The sequence below is a fragment of the Pipistrellus kuhlii genome, unplaced genomic scaffold (genome assembly GCF_014108245.1).
Source record: "Pipistrellus kuhlii isolate mPipKuh1 unplaced genomic scaffold, mPipKuh1.p scaffold_m20_p_3, whole genome shotgun sequence".
NCBI lineage: Eukaryota > Metazoa > Chordata > Mammalia > Chiroptera > Vespertilionidae > Pipistrellus > Pipistrellus kuhlii.
In genome coordinates this window covers 113,062,445-113,088,162 of record NW_023425529.1, presented here as the reverse complement: position 1 = coordinate 113,088,162, position 25,718 = coordinate 113,062,445, and the positions used below count along the sequence as shown (strand labels likewise).

The 25,718-nt window shown below is 35.1% G+C and overlaps 1 protein-coding gene across 10 annotated transcripts in view; it reads left to right on the top strand.

The window, feature by feature from the left end:
• The window catches only part of DGKH (diacylglycerol kinase eta), a 173,043-nt gene that overhangs the window by 130,673 nt on the left and 16,652 nt on the right, over positions 1–25,718 (top strand). For 9 of the 10 annotated variants that reach the window (XM_036454898.2, XM_036454902.2, XM_036454901.2 and 6 more), the window contains 12 exons: positions 1,270–1,355; positions 3,824–3,923; positions 5,695–5,968; positions 6,927–7,049; positions 9,453–9,578; positions 15,167–15,284; positions 16,240–16,350; positions 16,491–16,587; positions 20,458–20,565; positions 23,225–23,338; positions 23,583–23,717; positions 24,818–24,975. In XM_036454898.2, coding sequence (XP_036310791.1) covers positions 1,270–1,355; positions 3,824–3,923; positions 5,695–5,968; positions 6,927–7,049; positions 9,453–9,578; positions 15,167–15,284; positions 16,240–16,350; positions 16,491–16,587; positions 20,458–20,565; positions 23,225–23,338; positions 23,583–23,717; positions 24,818–24,975 — 1,550 coding nt within the window. The remainder of the gene's footprint in view (positions 1–1,269; positions 1,356–3,823; positions 3,924–5,694; positions 5,969–6,926; positions 7,050–9,452; positions 9,579–15,166; positions 15,285–16,239; positions 16,351–16,490; positions 16,588–20,457; positions 20,566–23,224; positions 23,339–23,582; positions 23,718–24,817; positions 24,976–25,718) is intronic. The other variant, XM_036454900.2, reaches the window with a different exon arrangement.

The following is a 25,718-nucleotide window of genomic DNA, read 5'->3' as shown; positions in this document are numbered from 1 at the left end:
ATGAAACTGTAAATATTGTGCACATTTTCATATAGTAGGAAAATGTGTTCTTTCAACAGAATATTCAAGTTTGAGTCAAATAGAAAAGAGGACATTGGACTCTATTGGTATTTGGTTATTTCATGGTTTGACAGAAATGTTTATTTACATGCTTGTATGACAGTGTATTCAGCATATTCAGCATTTTTTTTAAAGCTTTATTGGGTTATACATACAAAAAAGTACATGCCATAAATGCAGACCTTGTCAGGTTTCCACAAACTAAATGGACCCGCATAATTAACACTCAGGTCACACCCAGCATTAACAGCACCACATGGGTCCCCTCATGCCCTCTTTTGTCCACCTCTCCCACCTCCCACCCCAATAACCACTATCCTCACTTCTAACGGCATAGATTAGTTTTGTCTGTTTTTGTACTTTATAAAGTAGAATCATTTGTATCTACTCCTTTGTTTCTGAATTTTTTCACTCAGAATATTTTGTCTGTGAGGATCACCTATGTTATGGCTTAGTTTATAAATCATCCTCATTGCCCTGTAGTTTTTCATTGCACGAATATACTATAATTTGTTACCCATGCTACCAGTGAGTGAGCATGCAGTAAGCAACCTAGTATATGTCTTTTGCTGAACTCACATATGCATTTCTTTTGGGCATGTATGTTGAAGTTTGCTAAGTCCTACCATATTATGCATATGTTCAACTTCAATAGATACTACCCAACAGTTCTGTGGAGTGTGTGGATCAATTTGCTCTCCTACCAGCAGTGTATGAATGTTCTATTGCTCTTGCCAATGCTTGACATTTTCTGGTTGTTGTTGTAAGATATATGGTGGTATCACCTTGTGAATTTACTTGACATTTGCCTGATGGCTGATAAGGTTGAACCCCTTTTCATCTGTTTATGGACCATTTGGATATCTTCCTCTTACAATTTTTAGTCTTTGACCCATGCTTATTAGATTATCTGGCATTTTCATACTCAAATTGTATAAATTCTATGTATTTTCACACTTAAAAAATGTTTTAAAGATTTTTTATGGATTTTCTATGAGTGTAATTAAAGAATTCCAGAAACTAACACCTTTTCACAGAAAGGAAATATTTATCTATTGTATTTCGTAGAATGACTGTTTATTATATATTCATTGTAGCCATTGCCCTGTGTCACATGTGCCACGAATGTCCCATTTTTAAAGCAGTGATAACCTAGTACTATAATGGCCAGCAACAATAACACAATATAGTTTTTTCTATTTTTTTCAGATGACAATTTATGAAGATTCAGTTGCAGATCATCTTACAAAAATCCTTAATTCTGATGAACATGCAGTAGTCATATCATCTGCTAAGTGAGTTACCGAGTGAGGTCATGAAATAGTTAAATGGTGACAATGAAAGGAAAGCTGCTGCTTACCACTGACATTATTTCTTTGTGACTAGTCTTCCAAAAGATATCCTTGTAGTAGCTTCTAGAATTAGATAAGCCCAATTTCCATTTAAAAAATAATTTAACATTTATGGTGGAGAATTTTTAAAGGGTATTTTTTAAGGCTTAATTTCAAAGATTTCTTTTGTCAAAAAGGTACAGTAAGTATTTAGAGTTTAATTATGCTAAGTTCCTATTCAAAGAAGTATTTGTGATTATTATAATATAGAAAACACATTTCATTATAATTTATCACTATTAGTCATTTATGAGAAAAATTAATATTATTATAGATGACAGGATTTTATATTTAATGCAATTTTAAGTCATTTCTGTATTTTATTTTAAGTATAAAGAAATTGCCTTTAGTTAAATAAAAATAGAAGATGCTTTAGTCCAAGATTTTCACAAAACTAGTGGATTTTGAAATAAAAGTTAACCTACTTGTCTCTAATATCTGTAATGATTATTTGAGACTTAAAAATTATATTCCTTATTTCCAAATAAATTTGAATCAAGTATTTCTGGAATCTTTGAAATATTTTTGCAAAACAGCTTAAAAATCACTGGAGTAAGTCACAGTGTTGCACTAGTACTGTAGGAGTGAATCCGAGGCCCTAGTTGAGACTCAGCCATTTGCCAGGTTTGTGACCTATGTCTGCTTATCAGGTTCAAGAATGGGAAGAATGCCTCTCCTCCCTCCCTCATGGAACTGTTAGGAGAACTAAGTTGAGCAATAAAGTAAATAGAGTTTATAACCTAGAGTGCTGTGTTAAATCATTAAATCATCACCTCATGTTTTCCCCAATTTCATTTGGATTCTTTTTACCTTGACCTAGCTCCTTGTCTAGGCTGTGCTCCCAGCATTAGCGTTAGCTTTCTACCTGACGAGTTCATTTGCCTTTAAGCAGATTCTATTCCAACCCTGGTCCCCTCTCATCACTCACCTATGCTTCTAGGCTTACCTGGCTACCCCGTCTTTACAACCCCAGATTAAAATTTTAAAGAGATTCAAAACAGAAAAGAGAAGACAAAATGTAATAACATTATACCCATAATACAATATTTTTTAATTTACTTTTTGTTATAGACATTTTCAAATATACATAAAAGTAGAAAGACTGGTGTAATGATTTCTCACTGTATTTGTCACTCTGCTTCAGTATTTATTAACCTTTTGTCATATACTCTTCATTTTTCATTGATTTTTAGAGAAAGAAAGAAAGAGAGAGAGAGAGAGAGAGAGAGAGAGAGAGAGAGAGAGAGAAACATAAATATCAATGAGAGAGAGACATATGATTGGTCGCCTCCCACCCACTCCCTGACCAGAGTCAGGGACAGAACCTACAACCCAGGTACATGCCCTTGACTGGGAACCAAGGCCCTTTGGTGCATGGGCTGAAATGGTGCATGGACCATTTCCAACACCAGCCAGAGCCCCACTTTCTTTTTGCTACAGTCTCTCTAAGAAAATCACAGAAATTATTGTATTTCACTTGCAGAATATATATTCAATAATCTTTTTAAAAAATAATTCTGTTACTCAGTCCATTTTACCCAGTTATCTCAAGATTTTGTTTGTTTGTTTTAAAACATTAGATTTGTTCAAGTCAAAATCTTAAACATGGTTCAGGTATTGTGTTTGAGTGATATGTTTCTCTAAGATTTGTAAAATCTATAACAGTGTCCTAATGCTTAATCTCTAGCATAACACATAACCACTTTTCTCTTCGGGAACAATATATTATCAAGATACCACTAGGACGCAGAAACCAGTTTGACTCAGTGGATAGAACATCGGCCTGCGGACTGAAAGGTCCCAGGTTCGATTCTGGTCAAGGGTGTGTACCTTGGTTGCAGGCACATCCCCAGTGGGGGTTGTGCAAGAGGCAGCTGATCAATGTTTCTCTTTCATTGATGTTTCTAACTCTCTATCCCTCTCTCTTCCTCTCTGTAAAAAATCAATAAAATATATTTTTTTAAGAAAAGATACCAGTAGGATGACTAGGATAGTGACAGTGACAAATTTATTCTTGTTCAATCAAGTCTGCAAGTCCTGTTATGAAATTATATAATGCTTAGGAGATAATGCTTTTTTAAATGGGATTGGAAAATACTCTTATCAAGATATAATTTGAATATTTATCAAAGGTTTGTTATTACCTTAAAATTACTTTTATTTAAAGTATGTAGAGTAAGGTTTATTAGTGTATCCATTTCTCACTTAGAATATTTTGAACTTACTAGGACATGTAAAACAGTAGATAGAATTATGGGTTCATATACAAATGATTCCAGTATTTTGAAGTTGCGCTTATTTTTAATATATTTATAAATGGGAAAAATCAGCCTACTGAGTTTACGGAATTGCACAATTTCTTTTCTTCAAAGGATACTGTGTGAAACTGTAAAGGACTTCGTTGCCAAAGTAGAGAAGACATATGACAAAACGTTGGAAAATGCTGTTGTAGCTGATGCCGTGGCCAACAAAGTAAGGACACAATCAAGGCATGAATGGTTTTTGGTGACAGTGTTAACATTAAACTTGTTTTACAGCCAAATTGATTAAGTGGTTTTCTTGCCAAAACATAAATCATGAGAAAAGTTACTTTTGAATCAGATATAACTGTTTAAAACATTGTATTTTATGGTTACCCCTTAAAATGTCGGAAAACTGCATTGCTGAAGACCATTCGACAAACTGAATTTTATAACGCACCTCCCTGTCCCGCTGACCGGCACGGCGAAGGAGGAGAGCACAGTGGTCAGGTCACAGGGCGCATGCTGAGAGGCCGAGGTTCCGCGGAGAGGGGAATGGTTTGCCATTTCCAGGCAGACTGGCCAGTCGGGTGCCTCCCAGCACAGTTCCTCAGATGCCCTAGACCAGTGGTCAGCAAACTGCGGCTCGTGAGCAGCGGTTTGTTGCTCTGTTGACTGAAGAGTTTGCACTGACCTAAACTCTCGATTCTAATAATTACAGGCCGCTGTTCCTTGTGATTAAGCCCCTATCGGATAGACCTCAGAACTCTATACCTTCCAGGGTTCCGTTTCTTGCCTTTATCTTTATAGACTTTTCCCCCCTTTGAAAGCTTTCTGAGGCTAAACTAAGAGTTGTTTATTGAACCTTAAAAGCTATTGTCTGCTTTCATGCATTCATGACAGGGCATTTTTTTAAAAGGCTTGGTGCTCTTGGCCTTGCAAAGAAGTGATCTCCCCCAGATTCATGTTGTAGGTGGGGTTTATTTGAGAGGAAGGAAAAGAAAATAGAAATAAACATACAGTTGAAGTTTCCAATCTCTTTCTCTTGTGTTTCTACCCTGTGGAGAGCTTCAGAAAAATAAACCCTCCTGATGGACACTTTCTTTTAACTCTGCTATATCTTTGTCTTGCCTCTTATCAAGGGCAAATAAATGGAGAAGAAAATCCCTGGAAATTCAGGCCTCAAATACCCTTAGAAATTCAAGGAAAGTAGAAAGAAACAGGAACCAGTGCCTGTGCATTTTCCTTTTTATTCTTTCTTTGAGCCAATAATTCCTCAGGCACCATTGACTCCTTTGCAAACCAAAGCTTTGAAGGTGAGCTTATCAAGACTCAGCAGAGCCGAAACCGGTTTGGCTCAGTGGATAGAGTGTCAGCCTGCGGACTGAAAGATCCCGGGTTCAATTCTGGTCAGGGGCATGTACCTGGGTTGCGGGCACGTCCCCAGTAGGGGGTGTGCAAGAGGCAGCTGATCGATGATTCTCTCTCATAGATGTTTCTAACTCTCTATCCCTCTCCTTTCTTCTCTGTAAAAAAAATCAATAAGATATATTTTAAAAAATTAAAATTATATTTTAAAAAAAGACTCAGCAGAAGTTAAAGTGTTAATATGATAGTTTTTGTACTGTATGACAAATTTTGTATAATGTTTAAATTTTTGTGTAATGTGTCATCTTATAGTAAAGTGTTTTTATTTATTTATTTATTTTTTTTGAGGAAAAATAGCTATAACAATGATTGTAAATGTTTTCACCTATGAAGTGGAGTCTAAATCATTCTGAAAGTATAAATAAATAAATTTAAATAAGAAGTGTGCTATTTTTTAAAATTATAAATTATTTAATCCAATGGCTGAAGTATAATATAATGTATAATAGTAACTAAGGGTAAACATCAGTATCCCGCTTATTTCCTTTAAAATCAGAAACCATTCATTTAAATTACCATTATTTATCTCTCATAAGTGGAGATTCATCGCGGCATTCTTTTCCTTCTTGTATTAGTGCTCAGTCCTCAATGAGAAGCTTGAACAGCTGCTGCAGGCTTTGCATGCAGACTCCCAGGCTGCGCCCGTTCTCCCAGGCATCAGCCCTGTCCTTGTCGAAGAAGATACAGTGGAATCTTCCAGTGAAGAGTCCTTGTGTGAAAGCAAGGAACAGCTCTTGGATGACACTACAAAGCCTTCCTCCCAGAAAGCAGTGAAACCAAAGGAAATAATGTTGCGGGCAAATAGTCTAAAGAAAGCAGTGAGGCAGGTCATTGAAGAAGCCGGAAAAGGTACACATGTTAACAAAATGGGCTTTTGAAGGCGCTAGCAACATTCTCCTTGCAAGCACAATGAGATGTTCGTATTGGTCAGACTGGACACACACACAAAAAAAATATTTTTGGTGGTTTGTTTTTTTAAGACACAGTAAAAGATAAAAATCATTAAAGTGAAATTTATACTAGTAAATAACTCTAATTATTGTTTCAGTATTAGGGATCAACATAATAATGCTACCTAATAAAACCTCAGAAACAAAGTATACTAGAATCATAGAAATAACATTGAAAATTATTTTAAATAATACTCTAAGATTTAAAATATTTTTTACTTAATTGGAATCTTTGAATTCTAAACAAAAATCAGACCTGTATACTACTTTAAAAATATTTTCCTAACTATTTACGTTGCTTTTTTAAGAGTTTATAAAAGTTCTGCCTATTCTTTAATTTTTATCTATATATATAAAAGACTAATGTGCAAAGTGTCCCTATGGAAGTTTGACCAGGAGACTGGGAGTTCTATTGCTTGCTTTGATGTGTGCTGACCACCAGGGGGCAGCATGGAATGAAGGAAAGCTCTGGCCAGCAGCCAAGGAAAAGAGGCCCTGATCGCCAGCCAGGTCTAGAGACTATCCATGCAGAATTTCATGCACCAGGCCTCTAGTGTTAATATAATATGTATAATCTTAGAACTTCCATAGTAAACTTAACAGGTTGTAACTTGTAATTGGACTTGTATTTCATTCTCTAAATTTCTTATATTTTTTTCTTTAAAAAAAACGTAATTTTGACACTTTAATTTTGTAATCTCTAGCATTTATAGACATTACCCTCAAGTTTATTGTCAATTAGTGTTTATTTGTGACTATGGAATTTCTTTTGGTTTATGTTTCAATTTTCCTTCCCTAAGCATATATTAATTTTATTTTTTCTTATTTCAACATGTTTATCTTCTTATTACTTAAAGTTATAGATGACCAGACAGTTCACGCCTGTGAGTCAGTTAATCAATCATTCGATTATGATAGTACAGAAACAGATGAATCTAAAGAAGAATCTAAAGATGATGATGCAAAAGAGTCATTAACTGGTAAGGAAACTAAGAAAATTATTTTGCAATTAAATAAAATGTAGTTTTCAAAAGGATTATCAGTTTGAAATAAACTATTTGTATTTTGTTTTCAACAAGGATTTTCAAAATTTAAAACTTAGCCATTCATGAATATTAAAATGATAAAGGTAACATTATTTAGACTAAGTTCTCTCACTTTTTATCATATAATGTAGAGATTACTATAGTAAACTAAAGATTGTAGGACCAAACGCTTAAATATCTTAATTTTTTTGAAAAAGAGAGAAGAAGCAAAAAACCTAAATCCCTAGATTTTAACCTATTTGAACCCATATTCCTTTGAGAATTATATGAAAATTGCAGGCCCCATATTCATAAAATTTGGCATTTAAATAATTCATCAATTCCTTGAGTTTCATTGATCAACAAATAGATGGTTGATAATTGTTACTAAATTAAGCTTCAACAATAATAAGATACCTAGTTACAACCCTTTCACCACTGAAATTAATTTTGCCAATAAATTAGTATTTCGATGCTTAAAGAATATTTATGATTCCTCTACTTACTAAGCTTGGATTGAGGATGGATTTATACTTATATTGTAAAAGGGAAAAAATAATATACTAGACTAAAATAAAGAAATTAAAATGTTGAGAAGATAGCATGAAAATATTTCCATAGTACTAATGTAAAGTCAACACTTATATTAGAGCTGTTTACAATCATCACATGTTTACTTTCATTACATATGAATTTGAGCAGATTACTATTCTGTGGCTTTCTCATCTGTAAATGGGAATAGTAATGTACTTGCTTCATAATAAACCTACTTGTTGTAAAGGTTTAAATAAGTTAATACACAAAGTGTCTGGAATAGTGACTCATATATAGTGCTATTTATATGAGTGTTTATTGTCATTATTATTATTATTGATGCTACTGCCACTGCTACTAATTACATTCACTTTGAAAACATATTCCTTAATTGTATTTAAAACTCTGTAAGAAGCTTCAAAATGAGGCCTTATAGACCTAACATCTCTGGCATATTCTATTGTATAACCTTATCCTTTTCAGACTTCCTGTATGTGTATTTCAGCACACATGAACTTCACACTTCCATTGTAATTGGCAAAGGAAACTAAGAAATACAGATATAGAGCTAGAGATATTGATACTGAAGTAGACAAATTATATGCATCTTTAACGATGCAGTGGTTTATCTTATTTGTTGGCAAGTAATCCAATTTAGTCAGAATTAGCAATAAAAGTGTTTCTGCATTAAGTAATCATTATTTTTTGAAGCACACTGAGATGTGCAAAATACAGTATATTAATATGATTAATGAGACATTTAAGAGCCATGAAACATTAATTTATTTACCTGCAATGGAACATCAGTCTTAGCCACTAGGATGCTCTCTGCTTTTTATCAGAGATGAATATCAAAAGGTTGTTTTTATTAGAAATTAGCCCCAGAGTTTCCATCTGTCAAAAAAAAAAAAAAAAAAAGTGTTCAGTTACTTTTCTTTAGTGGAACTGGACTGTTTTTGAACAGAGAAGAGAGTGTAAGTTAATATAATTAGTTTGTAATTAGTCTTAGGAAATCTAAAGGTAATTAAGTTTTAGAGTATTTTTAAATTGAGTTAGAGGATTACTGTTTTTTTAAACACCTGCCAATAGCTCCTAAATTAAAGATATATGTGCTCTCCATTAAAATTCTCCAGTTTAGGTTTAATTAAATTTCTATTTTTGTTGTTAATTTTGAGAGTAATTCTCTTTTGGAACAATTTTTAAAATGTATTGCGCTTTTACAAAACATGATGGGACTATTTGGGCAAATTTTTTTTTTTAATAAATAACTAATTGAGAAGTACAGGAAAAGTATATTGCTTTATTTTGAAGAAAAAAAAAAAGAAACTATTTTCTCTTTCATTTGTAGAAGAAAATTTTAACTCATGGTTAACATATTAGCTCTGGAAATTATATTAATTAAATTTGACCGTTCATCCAACATTTATGAAAAAAGGGTTGCATTGATAACATCCATAACCCATATGTTTTATTTTGAAAAATTATCAAGTATCATAATTTTTTTTTAATCTTTACATATGGGATGATCACATTCAAATTGTGAGTATTACTGACCTTTAATTATGGTAGGCATCTCTTTTCTAATGATCTCCACCTACTTAAAACCTATTGATATTTAAAATGAGAGATCAAAATCAAGTTTCTCCATATAGTAAATCTCAAGAAAATGAAAATAAAGTGGTAAAATTGATAAGCACAGTGTAATATTTTCAATTCTACGGATTGATTGAAACGTATTAAATCTTATGTTGTGACTTATAGGGGCTTCCTTATTTCTATAACTTTATCATTTTCTTCTTTTTAATCTGGACCCTTTGTCAACAGTTAAAACTGCACCTCGGTCTCCAGATGGTCGGGCAAGTCGTTCCCAGACTGACTCTGGCCCTGGCCCAGCTGTGGCAGCCAGCAAAGAAAACCTCCCTGTGCTCAACACCAGAATAATCTGCCCAGGTAGTACATATCCTGAAACATGGTGTATTTTTTTAAGTATTTCTATAAAAATGTATAGCCGCTCATTTTTATGAACTTTTAAAATGTGTATTTTTGTTTTTTATTCATATACTAAAGGCTCAGTGCTTGAATTTCGTGCCTGCGTAGGGTCCTAGGCCTGGCCAGCAATCAGGGACGATCTGTGGGGCTACGGGCAAGGCAATCAGGGCCCCCACTGGCATCCACCTTGGCTGGCCTAGTGCCACCTACTTGCTGTCCTGCCCCCACCACCAGTGCTGGTCGCCTTCCTGGGTGCTGCACCCTGACCACCCCATCACTGCTGCCAGTCACCTCCCTCTGCAGGGTGACCAGTGGGGCAACCAGGGGGCTCCCCCACTGGCACTCGTGTTGGCTGGTCTGTGGGCTGGGGGCAGCTCCTGCATTGAGTGTCTGTCCCCTGGTGGTCATTGTGAGCCATAGCAACTGGTCATTCCACCGGTTGTTCTACTGTTTGGTTAATTTGTATATTAGGCTTTTATTATATAGGATATTTTTATTGATTTCAGAGAGTAGGAAGAGGGAGAGAGAGATAGAAACATCAATGATGACTGAGAATCATTGATAGACTGAGCCCACAACCTAGGCATGTACTCTGATCAGGAATGGAACTGTGACCTCCTGGTTCATGTCGGCATTCAACCGCTGAGCCAAGCTGGGCGGGCTTTTTTTGCTTGTTTCTTAATCCTCACCTGAGGATTTTTTTCCTCATTGCTTTTTTTAGAGAGAGTAGAAGGGAGGCAGGGGGAGAGAAGGGGACAAGGGAGGCAGAGGGAGATAAATATTGATGTGAGAGAGACACATAGAGTGGTTGCCTCCCACACATGTCCTCACTGGGGCAGGGATTGAATCCGCAACCCATGTACATGCCCTTGATTGGAAATTGAACCTGTGACCCTTTGGTCCTTGGGCCAATGTTCTAAACATTGAGAAACACTGAGCAGGGCTAAAATGTGTTCTTCAAGATAAATGTCTCTTTAGGAAATGTGCTTGGTACAGTTATCAACCAGAATCCTGATTTTTAAACTTTTGTGTGTATAAGAATTGCCTAGAAAGTACTGAAATGCATGTTTATGGTCTCTGCCCTGAGAAATTTTGTTTGAGTAGTTCTAGAGTGGAACCCAGGAATCTGCATTTACTAAGTATCAATGTAGATCCAATCTTATATTCTACTCCCTTTTAAGTATCTTTACAGGTTTCCTTTTAGTTTTAAGACACAGTCTCTCTGCAGTTATTTCTGGATTAGAAATATTGTTTAATTTGGATCATCTGAGAAATCTATTCCAGACCTCACACGATGAATTTATTTTGGAATTAGGTTTGTACTGGTAACCAAAGAACTTGTGCAGCAGAGGAGAGCAGAAAAGGCAGGTTTCTCAGAGGCCTTCTTAAGTGCCAGCTATTTTCAATTAATGAAAATCTCCAGATGCTTTCCAGAGTAGATTGGAACCCAAATTACATCTTGAAATATAGCACACCATTGTGTCTTCTATAAGTTGTTTCTAAAGATAAATAACAACTCAATAATAATAGTTGGAAACTTTCAGTAGTGGATAGAATAACTAGACAGAGTTCAAGAAGGAAACTGGAGACTTGAAAACACATAGAATGAGTAGTCAAAACATGTTTACAGAATACTCTACCCATCAACAGTTGAGTACACCTTCTTTTCAAGTCCATGTGGAACAGTCTCCAAGGTATACTGAATATTAGGCCATAAAACAATTCTCAGTAAGTTTAAAAGGATGGAATCAGACAAAGTACATTTTCTGATCACAACTGGAATGAAATTATAAATCAATAACAGAAGGAAATTTGAGAAATGCACAAATATGTGGATCAAAAGCTGTGATATATTTATACCATGGAATACTATGCAACAGTAAAAAAGAAGGGTCTCTTATCCTTTGAGACAGCATGGAGGGACCTGGAGAGTATTATGCTAAGTGAAATAAGCCAGTCAGAAAAAGGCAAGTATCACATGATCTCACTCATATGTAGGCTCTGAAGAACAAAATAAACTGATGAACAAAATAGATCCAGAGATATAAAAACATAGAACAGATCAAATCTTAGAGGGAAGGTGGGATTGGGTAGGTGAGTAGAAAGAAATTAACCAAAGAACTTATATGCACATATGCATAACCCTGGACACGCAATAGGGTGGCAAAGGCCTGGGGCAGGATGTGAGTGGGGGTTAGAAGAAGTCAATGGAGGAAAAAGAGGACATCTGTAATACTTTCAACAATAAAGATACATTTTTTAAAAATCATAAAATATGCTTAGATATGAATGAAAACAAAAATATATCAAATGCCAAACCTTATTTGATACAGCTAAAGCAGCGCGTAAATTAAAATTTATACCTGTAAATGCCTATATTAAGATCTCAAAACCTAACACTAACTTAATAAACTGGAAAAACAAGGAGAGCAAACTAAATTCAAAGCAGCAGTAGGAAGGAAATCAATAAAGATTAAAGTAGAAATAAATTAAATTGAGTATAGAAAACAGTATAGAAAAGCAATGAAACTAAAGTTGATTTGTGAGCAGATTAACAAAATTGACAAACCTTTACACTGACTGGGAAAGTAAAATGGAAGATTCAAATTACTGAAATCAGGAATTAAAACAAGATATCACCATGGCCGAAACCGGTTTGGCTCAGCAGTAGAGTGTCAGTCTGCGGACTGAAAGGTCCCAGGTTTGATTCCGGTCAAGGGCATGTACATTGGTTGCGGGCACATCCCTGGTAGAGGGTGTGCAAGAGGCGGCTGGTCGATGTTTCTCTCTCATCAACGTTTCTAGCTCTCTGTCTCTCTCCCTTCCTCTCTGTAAGAATATCAATAAAATATATTTAAAAAAAAAAGAAAAAGATATCACCATGGACTTTACAGAAATAGAAAGGATTATAAGGGAAAAACAAATTAGATAACCTAGATGAAATGGACAAACTTTTAGAAACACACAAACTGCCAAACTGCTTCAAGAAGAAATAAGAAAATCTGAGTAGACCTTAAATAAGTAGAGAGAATGAATTTGTAATAAAGAAAACTTGCTATAAAGAAAAGCCCAGAACTAAATTGCTTCTCTGTTGAATTTTAAAGAAGAAATAACACTGCCCTCACTGGTTTGTCTCAGTGGTTAGTGTCGGCCTTTGGACTGAAGGGTCCTAGGTTCAATTCCAGTCAAGGGCACTTGCCTGGGTTGCAGGCTCCATCCCCTGTAGGGAGGTATGTAGGAGGCAGCCAATCAATGATTCTCTTTCATCATTGATGTTTTTCTCTCTCTCTTCCTCTTTGAGATCAATTTTAAAAAAGAAGAAATAACACCAATCCTTCACACACACTTTCAGATACTAGAAGAGGAAAAAAACACTTTCCGCCATTCTGTGAGTCCAGTATTACCATGATATAAAAACCAAGGACATCACAAGAAAACTACAGATCAATCTCGTTCATGAATAGCAACACAAAAAATCTTCAACAAAATACTAGCTAATTAAATAATCCAACAGCTTTAAACAATGATATACCAGTATTTTCCCAGTGATGCAAGGTTAATTCAACATAATGAAAATCAACGTGACATAACCATATTAATAAAGGACAAAACCGTAATCATCTCAGTAGATACAGAAAAGGCATTTTTAAAAAGTCAACATCATTTGAAGGTAAAAACACAACCAGGAATAGAAAGGAACTTCTTCAATCTGATAAAGGGCATCTATGAAAAACCAACAGCTAACATCATATTTAATGGTGAAAAGTGAAAGCTTTCTCTCTAAGATCAGGAATACGACAAGGATGTCTACTCTTTCCATTCCAGTCAACATTGTATAGGAGGTTTTAGCTTAGAAAATTAGAAAAAATAAAAAGTACAAAGACATCCAAATTAGAAAGGAGGGGAATTACTGTATGTCGTTATGATTTATATTACATATAGAAAATCCTAAGGAGTGCACTTACACACACTATTAGAGATAATGAGTATAACAAAGTTGCAGGATAAAGGAACAACATATAAAAAGTAATTGCATTTCTCTAGTAATGAACAGTCTTACCATGAAATTAATATAATTTTATTTATAATAGCATAAAAAATAAGAATAAATTTAACTAAGAAGATGAAAGATTTGACTACTGAAAACTAGAAAACATTGCTGTAAGCAGTTAAAGAAGATATAATTAAATATAAAGGCATCTGTGTTCATGGATTAGAAGACATAATATTAAGATGGCAACTCATCTCAAATTGACTATAGATTTCACACAATCTTACCAAAATCCCAACTGCCCATTGTGCAGAAATTGACAAGCAGATCTTAAATTCACATGGAAATACAAAGGACCCAGAAGAGTAAATTAAAAACAACATTGTAAAGGAAGAAGTTGAAGGACATACTTCCCCATGTGGGCCAAAACTTACTATAAAGCTACAGTGTTCAAGACCACATGAAATTGGCATAATAGTCATATAGGCCAATGGAATACAACTGAGAATCCAGAGCTCTAATATTTATAGTTAATTGGTTTGCAACAAGTGTGCTAAGACAGTTATTCAATAGGGAAAGAGTAGTTTTTTCAACCACTGGTACTGGAATAACTAGATATATAGTAAGAACTAAGTAGGTCCCTTCCTTCACACCATACATAAAATTGTAAGACCTAAACCTATAAAACCACAGAAAGACAGTATAGACTTAAATGTTTGTACCTTGGAGTAGGCATTGGTTTCTTAGAAAGCACATGAAACTATAAATTGGGCTTCATCAAAATTAAAGATATTTGTGATTCAAAGGATGCCATCAAGATGACAGTCTACAGGATGGGAGAATATATTTGCAAATAGCATGTCTGATAAGTTGTTAGTATCCAGAATATATGAAGAATTAAAAATTCAACAATAAAAAGACAAATATCCCAATTTAAAATGGGCAATGGACCTGGGTAGTCATTTTCCCAAAAAGATATATAAATGGTCAATAAATAAATTTGAAGTTTTTCATATTTAGAGGTAAGAAAAATGCTTCATTTTTTATGTTCAATACCGTAATTCTAAAATTTATTAATACCTACATTTAACATTTTACTACTTATTGACACCAACATGATTTTTCACCTTAGTATATATGTTAACATTTTAAATTGAATATTATCTATACTTTGTGAAAATGGAAATGGTCACTCCATGACATTTTGAGTAATTCAGCCTTTATTGTAAACTTCTTACAGTCTTAATACTTTATTTACTATAGCAAAGGAAGTAATATTTGTTGAAGTTACAGAATCATTAGGATGGTAAATGAGAAATGGTTACCAAGAGTCTCCAATGTAGGTACTCATCTGCTTCTCTCTTTTTTTTTTTTTTTTTATCACAACATACATATTCTAAGAAGCATCAGCAGCCTTGTACCTATCAATGTCATAATTCTTAATTTTTATTAATGAGAAGAGCAGGCACTGAAAACCATGCTTTGAGATTAGTCCTAAAATATGGACTGGATTTTCCTTAACATGTAATCCTCTATATGCTTATTTTTCCCTGTCCAGGTTTAAGAGCAGGACTAGCTGCCTCAATTGCTGGGAGTTCTATTATCAACAAAATGTTACTAGCAAATATTGATCCTTTTGGTGCAACGCCATTTATTGACCCAGATCCAGATTCAGTGTAAGCAAATACTTTTATAGATTTTTTTTTTCTTTTCTTGTCACTGATAATAATGGTAACATTTAAAATGTATTACAATAAATATGGTTCCGTGTACAAAAAAAATTGTCAGAAAATGTCAGCATTTGATAATGATGAGCACATTGGCCCTTGTGCAATTCAGTAGTTTTCATGACCTGTTCCTGAGGTGGGTCCCTTCCAGCTGTTGCCTTAGACAATAAGCCTATGGCAAAGTGAAACGCCGCCATTCTACTCACTTTTCTCTGGAACATTTTATTCACTGACTCCCTCAGATCCGTATTCGTGCTATTCCCTTCACCCCCTTTCTTCTTGATCTTACCAAATCTGTCATCTTCCACTTTCAGCTTCTGGGTTTAGTTATTGCAGGAAGCTTTGGCCCACATTGATCTCTTCTGTTTTTAAACTCCTAAATTTTTTTTAGCAGTTCAGTATATCTTCCTTTTACTTCCATGTTTAATTTTGCCTTATTATCTCATTTCTCTAATGACAACCCTCAACAACAAGACCATATTTTAAACTTTCCACGGTACCTGGAAGAAGGGGATAGATCTAATAGGGTTTTGCTTGTTAAGTATTTATCCATTGATAAGAATAGGAGTGGAGGAGTCTCTCTAATGATTAAAAAAGAGAAGTCTTTCAAGCCCTTCCATTTGTGTGTGTAGCAGGGGCCCATGAGGAGAGATAACTGAGATTTTTGTTAGATAGTAGAAAAGCATTGCTTCTTCCTTCACTTTGCCTTGCCCACCATCCCTTTATATGTTACCAGCATTTACATGCATATACTGGAATCGTGCGTATTTCATGTAAATAGGAAGTAATTTCTGCTTAACTTTACTCTCAGGAATGGAAGCTTTAATGGTTTTAAGTGCTGTGTATAAATTATAATTGTTATGAACTGAAATTTACTTTTATGTACTTTTCTTTATTATCATAGTGATGGATACTCAGAAAAATGTGTCATGAACAATTACTTTGGGATTGGATTAGATGCAAAAATTTCATTAGAGTTTAATAATAAGAGAGAAGAGCACCCTGAAAAATGCAGGTAATTTGTGTAATAGTAATAATGTTATTACATGAAGGCAATTTTACTTTGATTTCATTTATGATCTCTTTTGCTTGCTCTGCCTTTAAAGACTAAATAAATAGTAGTTACTGAAATTGCCTGCCAATGTTTATTTTCAGGAGCCGAACTAAAAACTTGATGTGGTATGGAGTCCTTGGAACTCGGGAGTTATTACAGAGATCATACAAGAATTTAGAACAGAGGGTTCAGCTTGAGGTAAGTTTATCTTGAAGTAAAGACATTTCAGGTTTATCTTACTTAGAAAAATGATTGTATGTGTGGAGTGTATTTGGCCAAAACTGCTCTTGATTAGTGTTTAAACACTTGGGAGGGGAAGGGGAATTGAAGTAGTTACCAACTTTCTACTAAGGAGGTACAGACATTGGATATGAGTGACACACTTATCATAATCATTAGCTCCTGAAATTTGTATGCTGCTGTGGAGTCAGGGGACCCCGTAAACAGATGGAGCCATGGAAGTATATTTATAAGACAGATTTTTAATGGATTTCCTCATTTAAATTTCCAAATTCTGATCCAATCCTATAATGCCTGAAGTTTCATAAATCCCTGAAAAATTTATTGTAAATAGAATGTTTTAACATAAATGTCTTTTTGTTCCAATTATTTCTAACAAATTAGTAAATGAGCACTTAAGTTTTTTTAGTATTTTTTTTACTAGTTTAAATAGGAAATTAAGGTCAACAGAAGTTATTTAATCTCCTCCAGAAATAGGAAAAGGAAGGTTAGGGTCATGTCATGGCTTTGAAAAGTAATTTCTGTGACTTTTTTCTTTTACCCTTGGTTCAGGGATCACTCTTTATGCTGATAGGCATTTCATTTCTATCTAGTATCTTTTTATAACCAGCTATTTCTAATGAAAGTGTATCTGACAATAGCAAAACTTGAGCAAATCTTACACCTGCCGCTCATTGAACTAAACAGAAGATTATTATTGTAAGTGTTATTTTAACTCTGTAATATGGATTAGTGAGTGCCTGGCGCAGTTCTTAACAACTAAATGTTCTCATAAAGATAAGCTTCTTATACTTCCTCTTCTAGAGCACTGACTAATTGATCAACTATCTTGATTCATCTTTGCTTATAAAGACAGATGTTACTCACTGAAAAGGTGAAGAATCTGGAAGCCTTACTAGTCCACTAGTAAATGTTGTCCTGACAGCCCATCCCCAGATCCACTTGGGTTCTCTCCTCTGCACTGTACTGTAATCACTCATTTTCTTATCCATAGCCTCTAATTGGCCACACTCTTGAAGGACAGGTAGGAAGTTGTATTCATCTTTGTTATCCCCACAATTCCTGGCCCTGTTTTGAGGGAGAAACAGAGGTAAATAATCATTTTACCGTAATTTAGTAACTACTGTGTGAACTATCTGGAATCTGAATGAGCTTGGTTGCCTTAATTCCTTTAGCTCTCCAAAAATAGTATTTCTAAGCTTTTCTACTGGTGGTCCATATTTAGAGCAAAACTATCTTCCTTGCCCTAGCTGGTTTGGCTCAGTGGATAGAGCATCGGCCTGTGGACTGAAGGGTCCCAGGTTCGATTCCGGTCAAGGGCACATGCCTAGTTTATATCCTCAGTGGGGGGCCTGCAGGAGGCAGCTGATCAATGACTCTCTCTCATCGTTGATGTTTCTATCTCTCTCTCTCCTTTCCTCTCTGAAATCAATAAAAATATATATATTTTTAAAAACATATTCCTTACACAGCTGCATTTTACACTCCATTAAACATTTTTTGAGCTGTAGCATGCTGTTGAAACCATGGGCCTCCTCAGAATATTGTTTGTAAATACATTGTGTAAAAATACATAGACTTAAAAAAGAAACCATTAACATGGAAATAAATTAATGAAATATTTTAATTAGAGAGTATGTTAAATTAAGCAATTTAAATAGAACTTCCTTCTGGAGATGAGATGTTATTTTTTTCATACCATGTATCCAAATAAAGTGTGTTCATTTATAAGTTTTTAAAGCTGCTCTGAATTTTTTCAATTAAACTAAAAAAAAAAAACACACACACACACACACAAAAAAAAACTCACTTCACCCATTTCTTCCATCCCCCACACCCTACCTCTTGGCAACCACCAATCTTTTCTCAGTATTTATGAGTTTTTATTCTTTGTATTCTATTGTATATCTAAGATTATATAGTATTCTGAGTTATTTTGAATGGTTGAATCTAATGAAAAAAACAAACTGTTGAACAATATAGATCCCAAGACATAGAAACATGGAACAGACTGTGGAATCTCAGAGGGAAGGTTGGGATGGGTTGGTGGGTGGGAAGAAGTCAATGAAAATACTTATATGCATAACCCATGGACACAGGCTAGAGGGTGGTGGAGGCCTGGGATGTGGGGTCAATGGGAAAAAAGGGAACATATATAATACTTTCAACATAAAGATCTAAAAAAAAAAAAGTAACACAGGCTTTGTACTCCAGAGATATATAATTTCTAATTTGGGACAGGTTGACTTTCTGTCAAACTATTATTGTCTATTTCTTTGTAAATCAGCCAATAAATAGCCTATCCCAGCAATGGTGAAGCTACTTCCAATTTGAGTTGGTGGACAAAGTTATTTAAAAGAGTTCCAGAAAGATCCCTTAGTGGTATTTCAGTGTTTACAGAATAAGACCTATATTCCTTAAATTGATATTCAGTGCTTTTCACAGTTTAATTTACTTTATATCTCAATTTTTAATCCTCTGCTCAAGGAAATAAAGTTAATCTTGAAAACTCCAGGAAGTCATGTTTTTATGCACTTTTGTTCATGCTCTTCCTTTTCTTATTCCTTCACTGATCTAACTCTGGAAAATTCTCTACCAGTTAGTTGTCATTTTTCTCTTTCTTCCTTAAAGAAATGGAAATAATAGAGTCTACTGAGGTTGTTTTCAAAGTAAAATGAGATAATACTTTTAAATAACATATAATAGGAACTACATAACACTACCTTAAGTTTTTCCTCATATTTTAAATTATATGTTCTGGATTTTAGCTGTGAAGAAGTGTCTAAAACAAGGCTGCTTTTAAATAAAACAGACTAGAATATTAGATGAACTATAACACTCTTAGAAACAAAAAAGTTCTGTGATACCGAGAGGAGTAAAGCAAGCAAGGCTCATTTGTCTTAAAGATTGCGATAATTTTTATTGAACTTTAAATGCAATTTTTGTAAAGTTATTATTTTAGTGTTAACATAATAATTACATAAGGAAAATATAGCATGTATATTAAGTATGGCATCTGCAAACTAAACTCTTCTTTTAAAATGAAGGCTATTTAGTAAGAATTTATTCATGTCATGTATAATTGATACTTTTTTATTTAAGTGATCATTTCATTTTCATCTAAGTGATTACTTAGAAGGCATGGAGTATAAGATACTTCTTGACATATGTGTGTTTTTGGTTTTGGTTCTACTGCTTAAAAAACTCAGTTTTGAGTTTAACCAGTTAACAGTCAGTGACAGAGCACCAGCAAATTTCCGGGAGCTGGGAGATGTGCTAGATGAAATGGTTAGGTCCCTCATAGCAGCCACTTTCAAAGGAAAGCTTAATATACATACAAAGGATGATCTATAATAATAAATATGCTAAGTAGGCACAATATGCTAATTAGACCAGACATCCTTCCGGATGAAGCCAAAGCAGAGGGAAGCTGGTGTTGGCAGCCAGGGGAAGGAAGGCCTACTCTTGCACAAATTCTATGCATCTGGCCTCTAAAGATACTATAAATGAGAATATCATAACTGACCTGAAAAAAATAACCTCTAGATAAGTATTGGTTGATTTTGGTTAAAAGAAGAGATAAAAACCTTTTTTGTTTGTTCTGCTTGGTTTTCTATAAAACCTTGTGCTACAGTTGTGTATACTTTAATTTTTTAAATTAAAATCAAATATAATACCATAAAAGTAATGTTAGGAATATAATTTACAGGAAAACAAACATTATCAACACACTTGCCTCCGTTATCCTTTGTCTTTGGTATATATACTACTGACTTCCAAACTAGTGGTTTTCCTCTTTATCTAACTTCTAAGCTTTTTCTCTTGCAGTGTGATGGACAGTATATTCCTCTCCCCAGTCTGCAAGGAATAGCAGTATTGAACATTCCCAGCTATGCCGGAGGCACTAACTTTTGGGGTGGAACTAAAGAGGACGATGTAAGTATTTCCTTGTTCTTCCCACTCTAGAGGCTGTCCATATTCCTTGGCATTTGGCCCCTTTCTGTCCTCTGAGACAACATGGGCACCTTGAGTCTTTCTTACATTGCATCTTTCTGATCTCCTCTTCTACTTTAAATGACCTTTGTGATTACATTGGGCCTACCCACATCATCTAGGATAATCTCCCCACTTTAGGATCCCCAATTTAATCATATCTACAAAGTCTCTTTCACAGGTTTTGGGGATTAGGACAGAAAGATTTTGGCGTTGGAGTGGGGGGGAGGGGGACATTATTCTATCTACCAAAATACCTTTCTGTACTTTAAGTTTTCTAAATGTATGTGGTATTATTTTTTTTAATTTTAGAAATGTCTACAGGGTTTATTTAGCCATTGAGGTTGAGTGCTATTTTTGTTTTCTTTTTTTTTAATAAATACATTTTTATTGATTTTGTACAGAGAGGAAGGGAGAGAGAGAGATAGAAACATCGATGAGAGAGAGTCATCGATCAGTTGCCTCCTGCACACCCCATACTGGGGATGTGCCCGCAACCAAGGTACATGCCCTTGACCGGAATCGAACTCGGGACCTTTCAGTCCCCAAGCCGACGCTCTGTCCATTGAGCCAAACCGGTTTCGGCTATTTTTGTTTTCTTTTTATAGTTTCCTATATTAAAAAAGAAAAAACATGCAAACTAACAAAGGTAATTGTTCTAAAAATAATTTTAAAAAGCAAGAACAGAAGTATTAAAGTGTATATAACTTAAAAATGAGAAGTGTTACCACTATCTTTGTTTGAAGAGTCACATACATTCAATAATAGGCCCTTTGCTTTGAGGCTTATGATGTAACAATTCCACTGACCCATTTTCTCAGAGCTATTAAATAAGCAAGCAGGAATTAAAGTATAAATATATTATAAAGAATTTGTAATATATACAATGTGAATATATTCATTTTCTATCTACCTAATAAGAAAGTAACATTCTAATTGACCATACTTTTGCAATGCCCAACAGCCAATCAGGAATGAGTATGCAAATTAATCCAACAAAGATGGTGGGTTAATTTGCATATGCAGGTGCCAAGCGGCCAGGAACTGGGGCGGTCAGCAGGTCAGCATCACCCCAGTTGCTCCAGGCCTCTGGGCAGAATGGGAAGTCAAAAAGGCGGCTCCAGCCAGAGTGGAGGCAGTGCAGGCAGCCAGGGGAACAAAGGTCCATTCTTGCACTAATCTTCATTTGTGCATTGGGCCATTAGTTGAAGTATAAAAACTAACATGAGCAGTCAGTTTATTGTTAGCCTGTCACTACTCTTCTTTTTTGTTTGTTTGTTAATCCTCACCTGAAGATATTTTTCCATTGATTTTTCAGAAAAAGTGGAAGGGAGGGGGGAGAGAGAGAGAGAGAGAGAGAGAGAGAGAGAGAGAGGGAGAGAGAAAGAAAGAAATGTGAGAGAGACACATGATTGGTTGCCTCCTGCACGAGCTCTGTCCAGGGCCGGGGATCAAACATACATGCCCTTGACCAGAATTGAACCAGAGACCCTTTGGTGAGTGGCACTCTAAGCACTGAACAACTCCACCAGAGCAACCTATCACTACTCTTAAATATTTTAAAGAGAAGAAATTAGTGAGATTAAGATGAAGCTGCCCTGTCAGGGTGGCTTAATGGTTGAGCATAGACCTATGAACCAGGAGGTCGCAGTGCATGTGCCCGCCCGTGTTGTGGACTCCATCCCCAGTGTGGGTCGTGCAGGAGGCAGCTGATGGATGATTCTCTCTCATCATGAATATATCTATCTCCCTCTCCCTTCCTCTCTGAAATGAATAAAAATATATTTTTAAAAAACGAGGCAGTCTGATGACAAAAGCAATAATTACCAGTGTTCGCAAATTTGTGTTCTGATAGTTTCAGTGAAAGCTTTAATTAGAACAGTACTTTATACTGAATTTTTTTTCCAGAGGCTTAATTATTTATGATATAGTAAAAGAGAAAAAGTAATATAGGTGAAATTTAAAATTTTAGGTTAAATTAATTTTGTGAAAATACAGTTAACATCAAAGCAATGTAAGCCTGACATGAATTTTATCCCTTGAGGCTTCTTGTCCATGTTCTCAAATGCCCTAAAGAGTTGTTATATTATATTAATATAGAAATCACATATACATATTGCTTGTAACACCTTGAAAGATTTCCCTTAAAGCATACCAAATGAACTGGATCATAATCTTGATGTTCATTATCTTTAATCTTAAGAAATCTATATCCCCTTTTGGTTGTGTGTGGTTTTTTTGTTGTTTTGTTTTGTTTTGTTTTGTTTTGAGGTTTCTTAAAACTGCAGGCATCATTTTGTCAAGACATTTGAGTTCTGTATGAACAGATATTTAATATATTATATACCAAGATGAATTATGAAGCGCATGAGTATTATGTCATGTGGGTCTTAAAACCTATTTTTATTTTGTATGTTTGTTTTAAGATATCTTCAGCAATATCTTTGTCCTTGGGTTATCATTTCCTACTAATACTTAATTTTCTTGCTATTTTTATAATTTTTTAAAACTATGTATATTACAGAGTTTGCATTGCTTGATGTGCCACTTAACTTAAACCTTAATTTTATTAGTGGAAGTGTAATGTAGTTTTCCCTTTCAGATATTTGCTGCACCATCATTTGATGACAAGATCCTGGAAGTCGTTGCAATATTTGATAGTGTGCAGATGGCGGTTTCAAGGGTCATTAAACTACAGCATCATCGAATAGCCCAGGTGTGCTTTCCTAATGGAATCTGACTTTATCGCTTGGGACACTGGGGAAGCTATTTCAGATGACTCCTACCCTGTATACTCATTTTAAAATACTGACTTTCTTGTCATGTCAGTTGTTACTATGTCATCATAAGTGGAAAATTATAACATACCATTCCACAGTATGGACTAAAGTTCAAGCTTGAATGTGGATTGTCAGTTTCTCAGGATGATTTGTTTTCTAAAATAACTTGTTTTATTTCAGTGCCGTACAGTAAAAATCACTATATTTGGTGATGAGGGAGTCCCAGTGCAGGTGGATGGCGAAGCGTGGGTTCAGCCTCCAGGGATTATCAAAATTGTGCACAAAAACAGAGCTCAGATGCTAACAAGGGACAGGGTATGTAATCAAAAACATTCCTCCAGACTTTTACTAAGCCTTCTAAAAATGTTTTAAATTACCACAAAAAAATAGAAATCAAGGGAAAAGGTTGAAAATGCCTTTTAAATCTGACATTTAAGTCATTGTGGTTTTAAATATGAACGGATATTTTAATTTTTTAATAGATTTTTTGCAGAAAAATTGAACAGAAAGTACAGAAAATTTTAATTCTGTTCCCACAGACCTCATCACCTGGGCAATCAAATAAATGCCTCTATTATTATTGCATTTTGTATTAGCATGTTTACTATAATTGATTAGCCAATATTTATATATTATTATTAATTCAAGTCTTTTAGTTTACATTCTGTTTGCTGTTCTTTCTGTAGGTTTTGACAAATGTATTCACCATGACAGGATGATTCAGAATAGTTTCACTGCCCTAAAAATTTCTTGTACTCCACCCACCCACCCCTCCCTCTCTTACCCCAGCCCCTGGAAACCACCAATATTTATACTGTCTCCATAGTTTTGCCTTTTCTAGAATATACATTTTTATTTATTCTTAAAATATCTTTTTATTGATTTTAGAGAGAGGGAAAGAGAGAGAATCATCAATGAGAGTGAAACATCAACATCGATTGGCTGCCTCCTGCATGCCTCTGCTGGGAATGGAGCCTGCGAACCAGTCATGTGCCCTGACTGGGGAATCCAACCATTGACCTCTTGGTGCGTGGGTCAGTGCTCAACCACTGGGCCACACCAGCTGGGCAAAAATATGCATTTTTAATTAAAGTCACACACATAACAAATAAGACTGCCAATGTTTATCCTATCTGTTATACATTGATAATAAAAAAAAAAGAGTGAAGCTATACTTTTTTAACATTTTAGTAACATGTTTATCATCAACAATTACATTGCTTTTCACTTATTGTGATGATGCTGGAAAATTTTAAAGTGTGTTTTTTATACTTTTGATTTAGTATTTAATGATGTGTTAGATTAGGAGGAAAAAAACCAATAGATGTTTAAAAGTCACAATATCTAAATACACATTTATTTGGGTTTCTGAGGCTCTAACCTAACAGTTCATTGTAATAATGATTTTTAAATAGGCTTTTGAAAGCACACTAAAATCTTGGGAAGATAAGCAGAAGTGTGATAAACCAGTTATTCGGACCCACTTGTACATCCAGCATGCTGTGGACTTGGCAACGGAGGAGGTGTCTCAGATGCAGCTGTGCTCCCAGGCTGCGGAGGAGCTCATTACCAGGTGGGGTGGTGCTGCGGCTTTCAGCCCCGAGAACTCTGGTCATGGCCAATTTTGTTTTCTTAGTCCCAATTCATCATTTCATATACCTGGGATATCTAGCGGATGCATTTCCTCTCCTTCTTCATTTGCTGTCTCAGTACTTGCTGCTCTCTTTCGTCAGATCCCCTCCAACACATCAGCTTACACCTCTGTTCTCTCGGACTCTGAACAGGTCTTGCACTTCCTGAAACACATGGAGAGCTTGCCTAATGTACCCAACACACAGAACTCTTTGTTATTGTTTATTTCCCCAGTTTACACCCAGTCTTTACTGCATATATTGCCTTGTAATTAATTATTGATTACATGTTGATGGAATGTAGAAAGAAAAGGAAACATTGCTCCCAAGGAGAGTCGGGGAGGGGGGTGGAGGAGACGGGAAGAGCCCGAGAATCAGTTTCCAAAGATTGAGAGACCACACAGAAATTAATTTTAGTAGATAGAAAGGGAAAAGTTAGGAATAACAAGTTCTATGAGGGTAAGAGTGTAAATCAACAGGACCAGGAGTAACCTTCAGAGGGAAGGAGGCACCATGGACAGTGGGGATAAGTAAGAGCTGCCTTGCCAGGTTACTGCGAATATTGAATGAGACCCACCAGGTACAGTGCTTATTAGCACATATGTCTGGCACATGTTGTGTTCTCTGAATGATAGCTATTATTTTCTTGCCACACCTTCATCTGGGCACGATTACAATGTTGAAA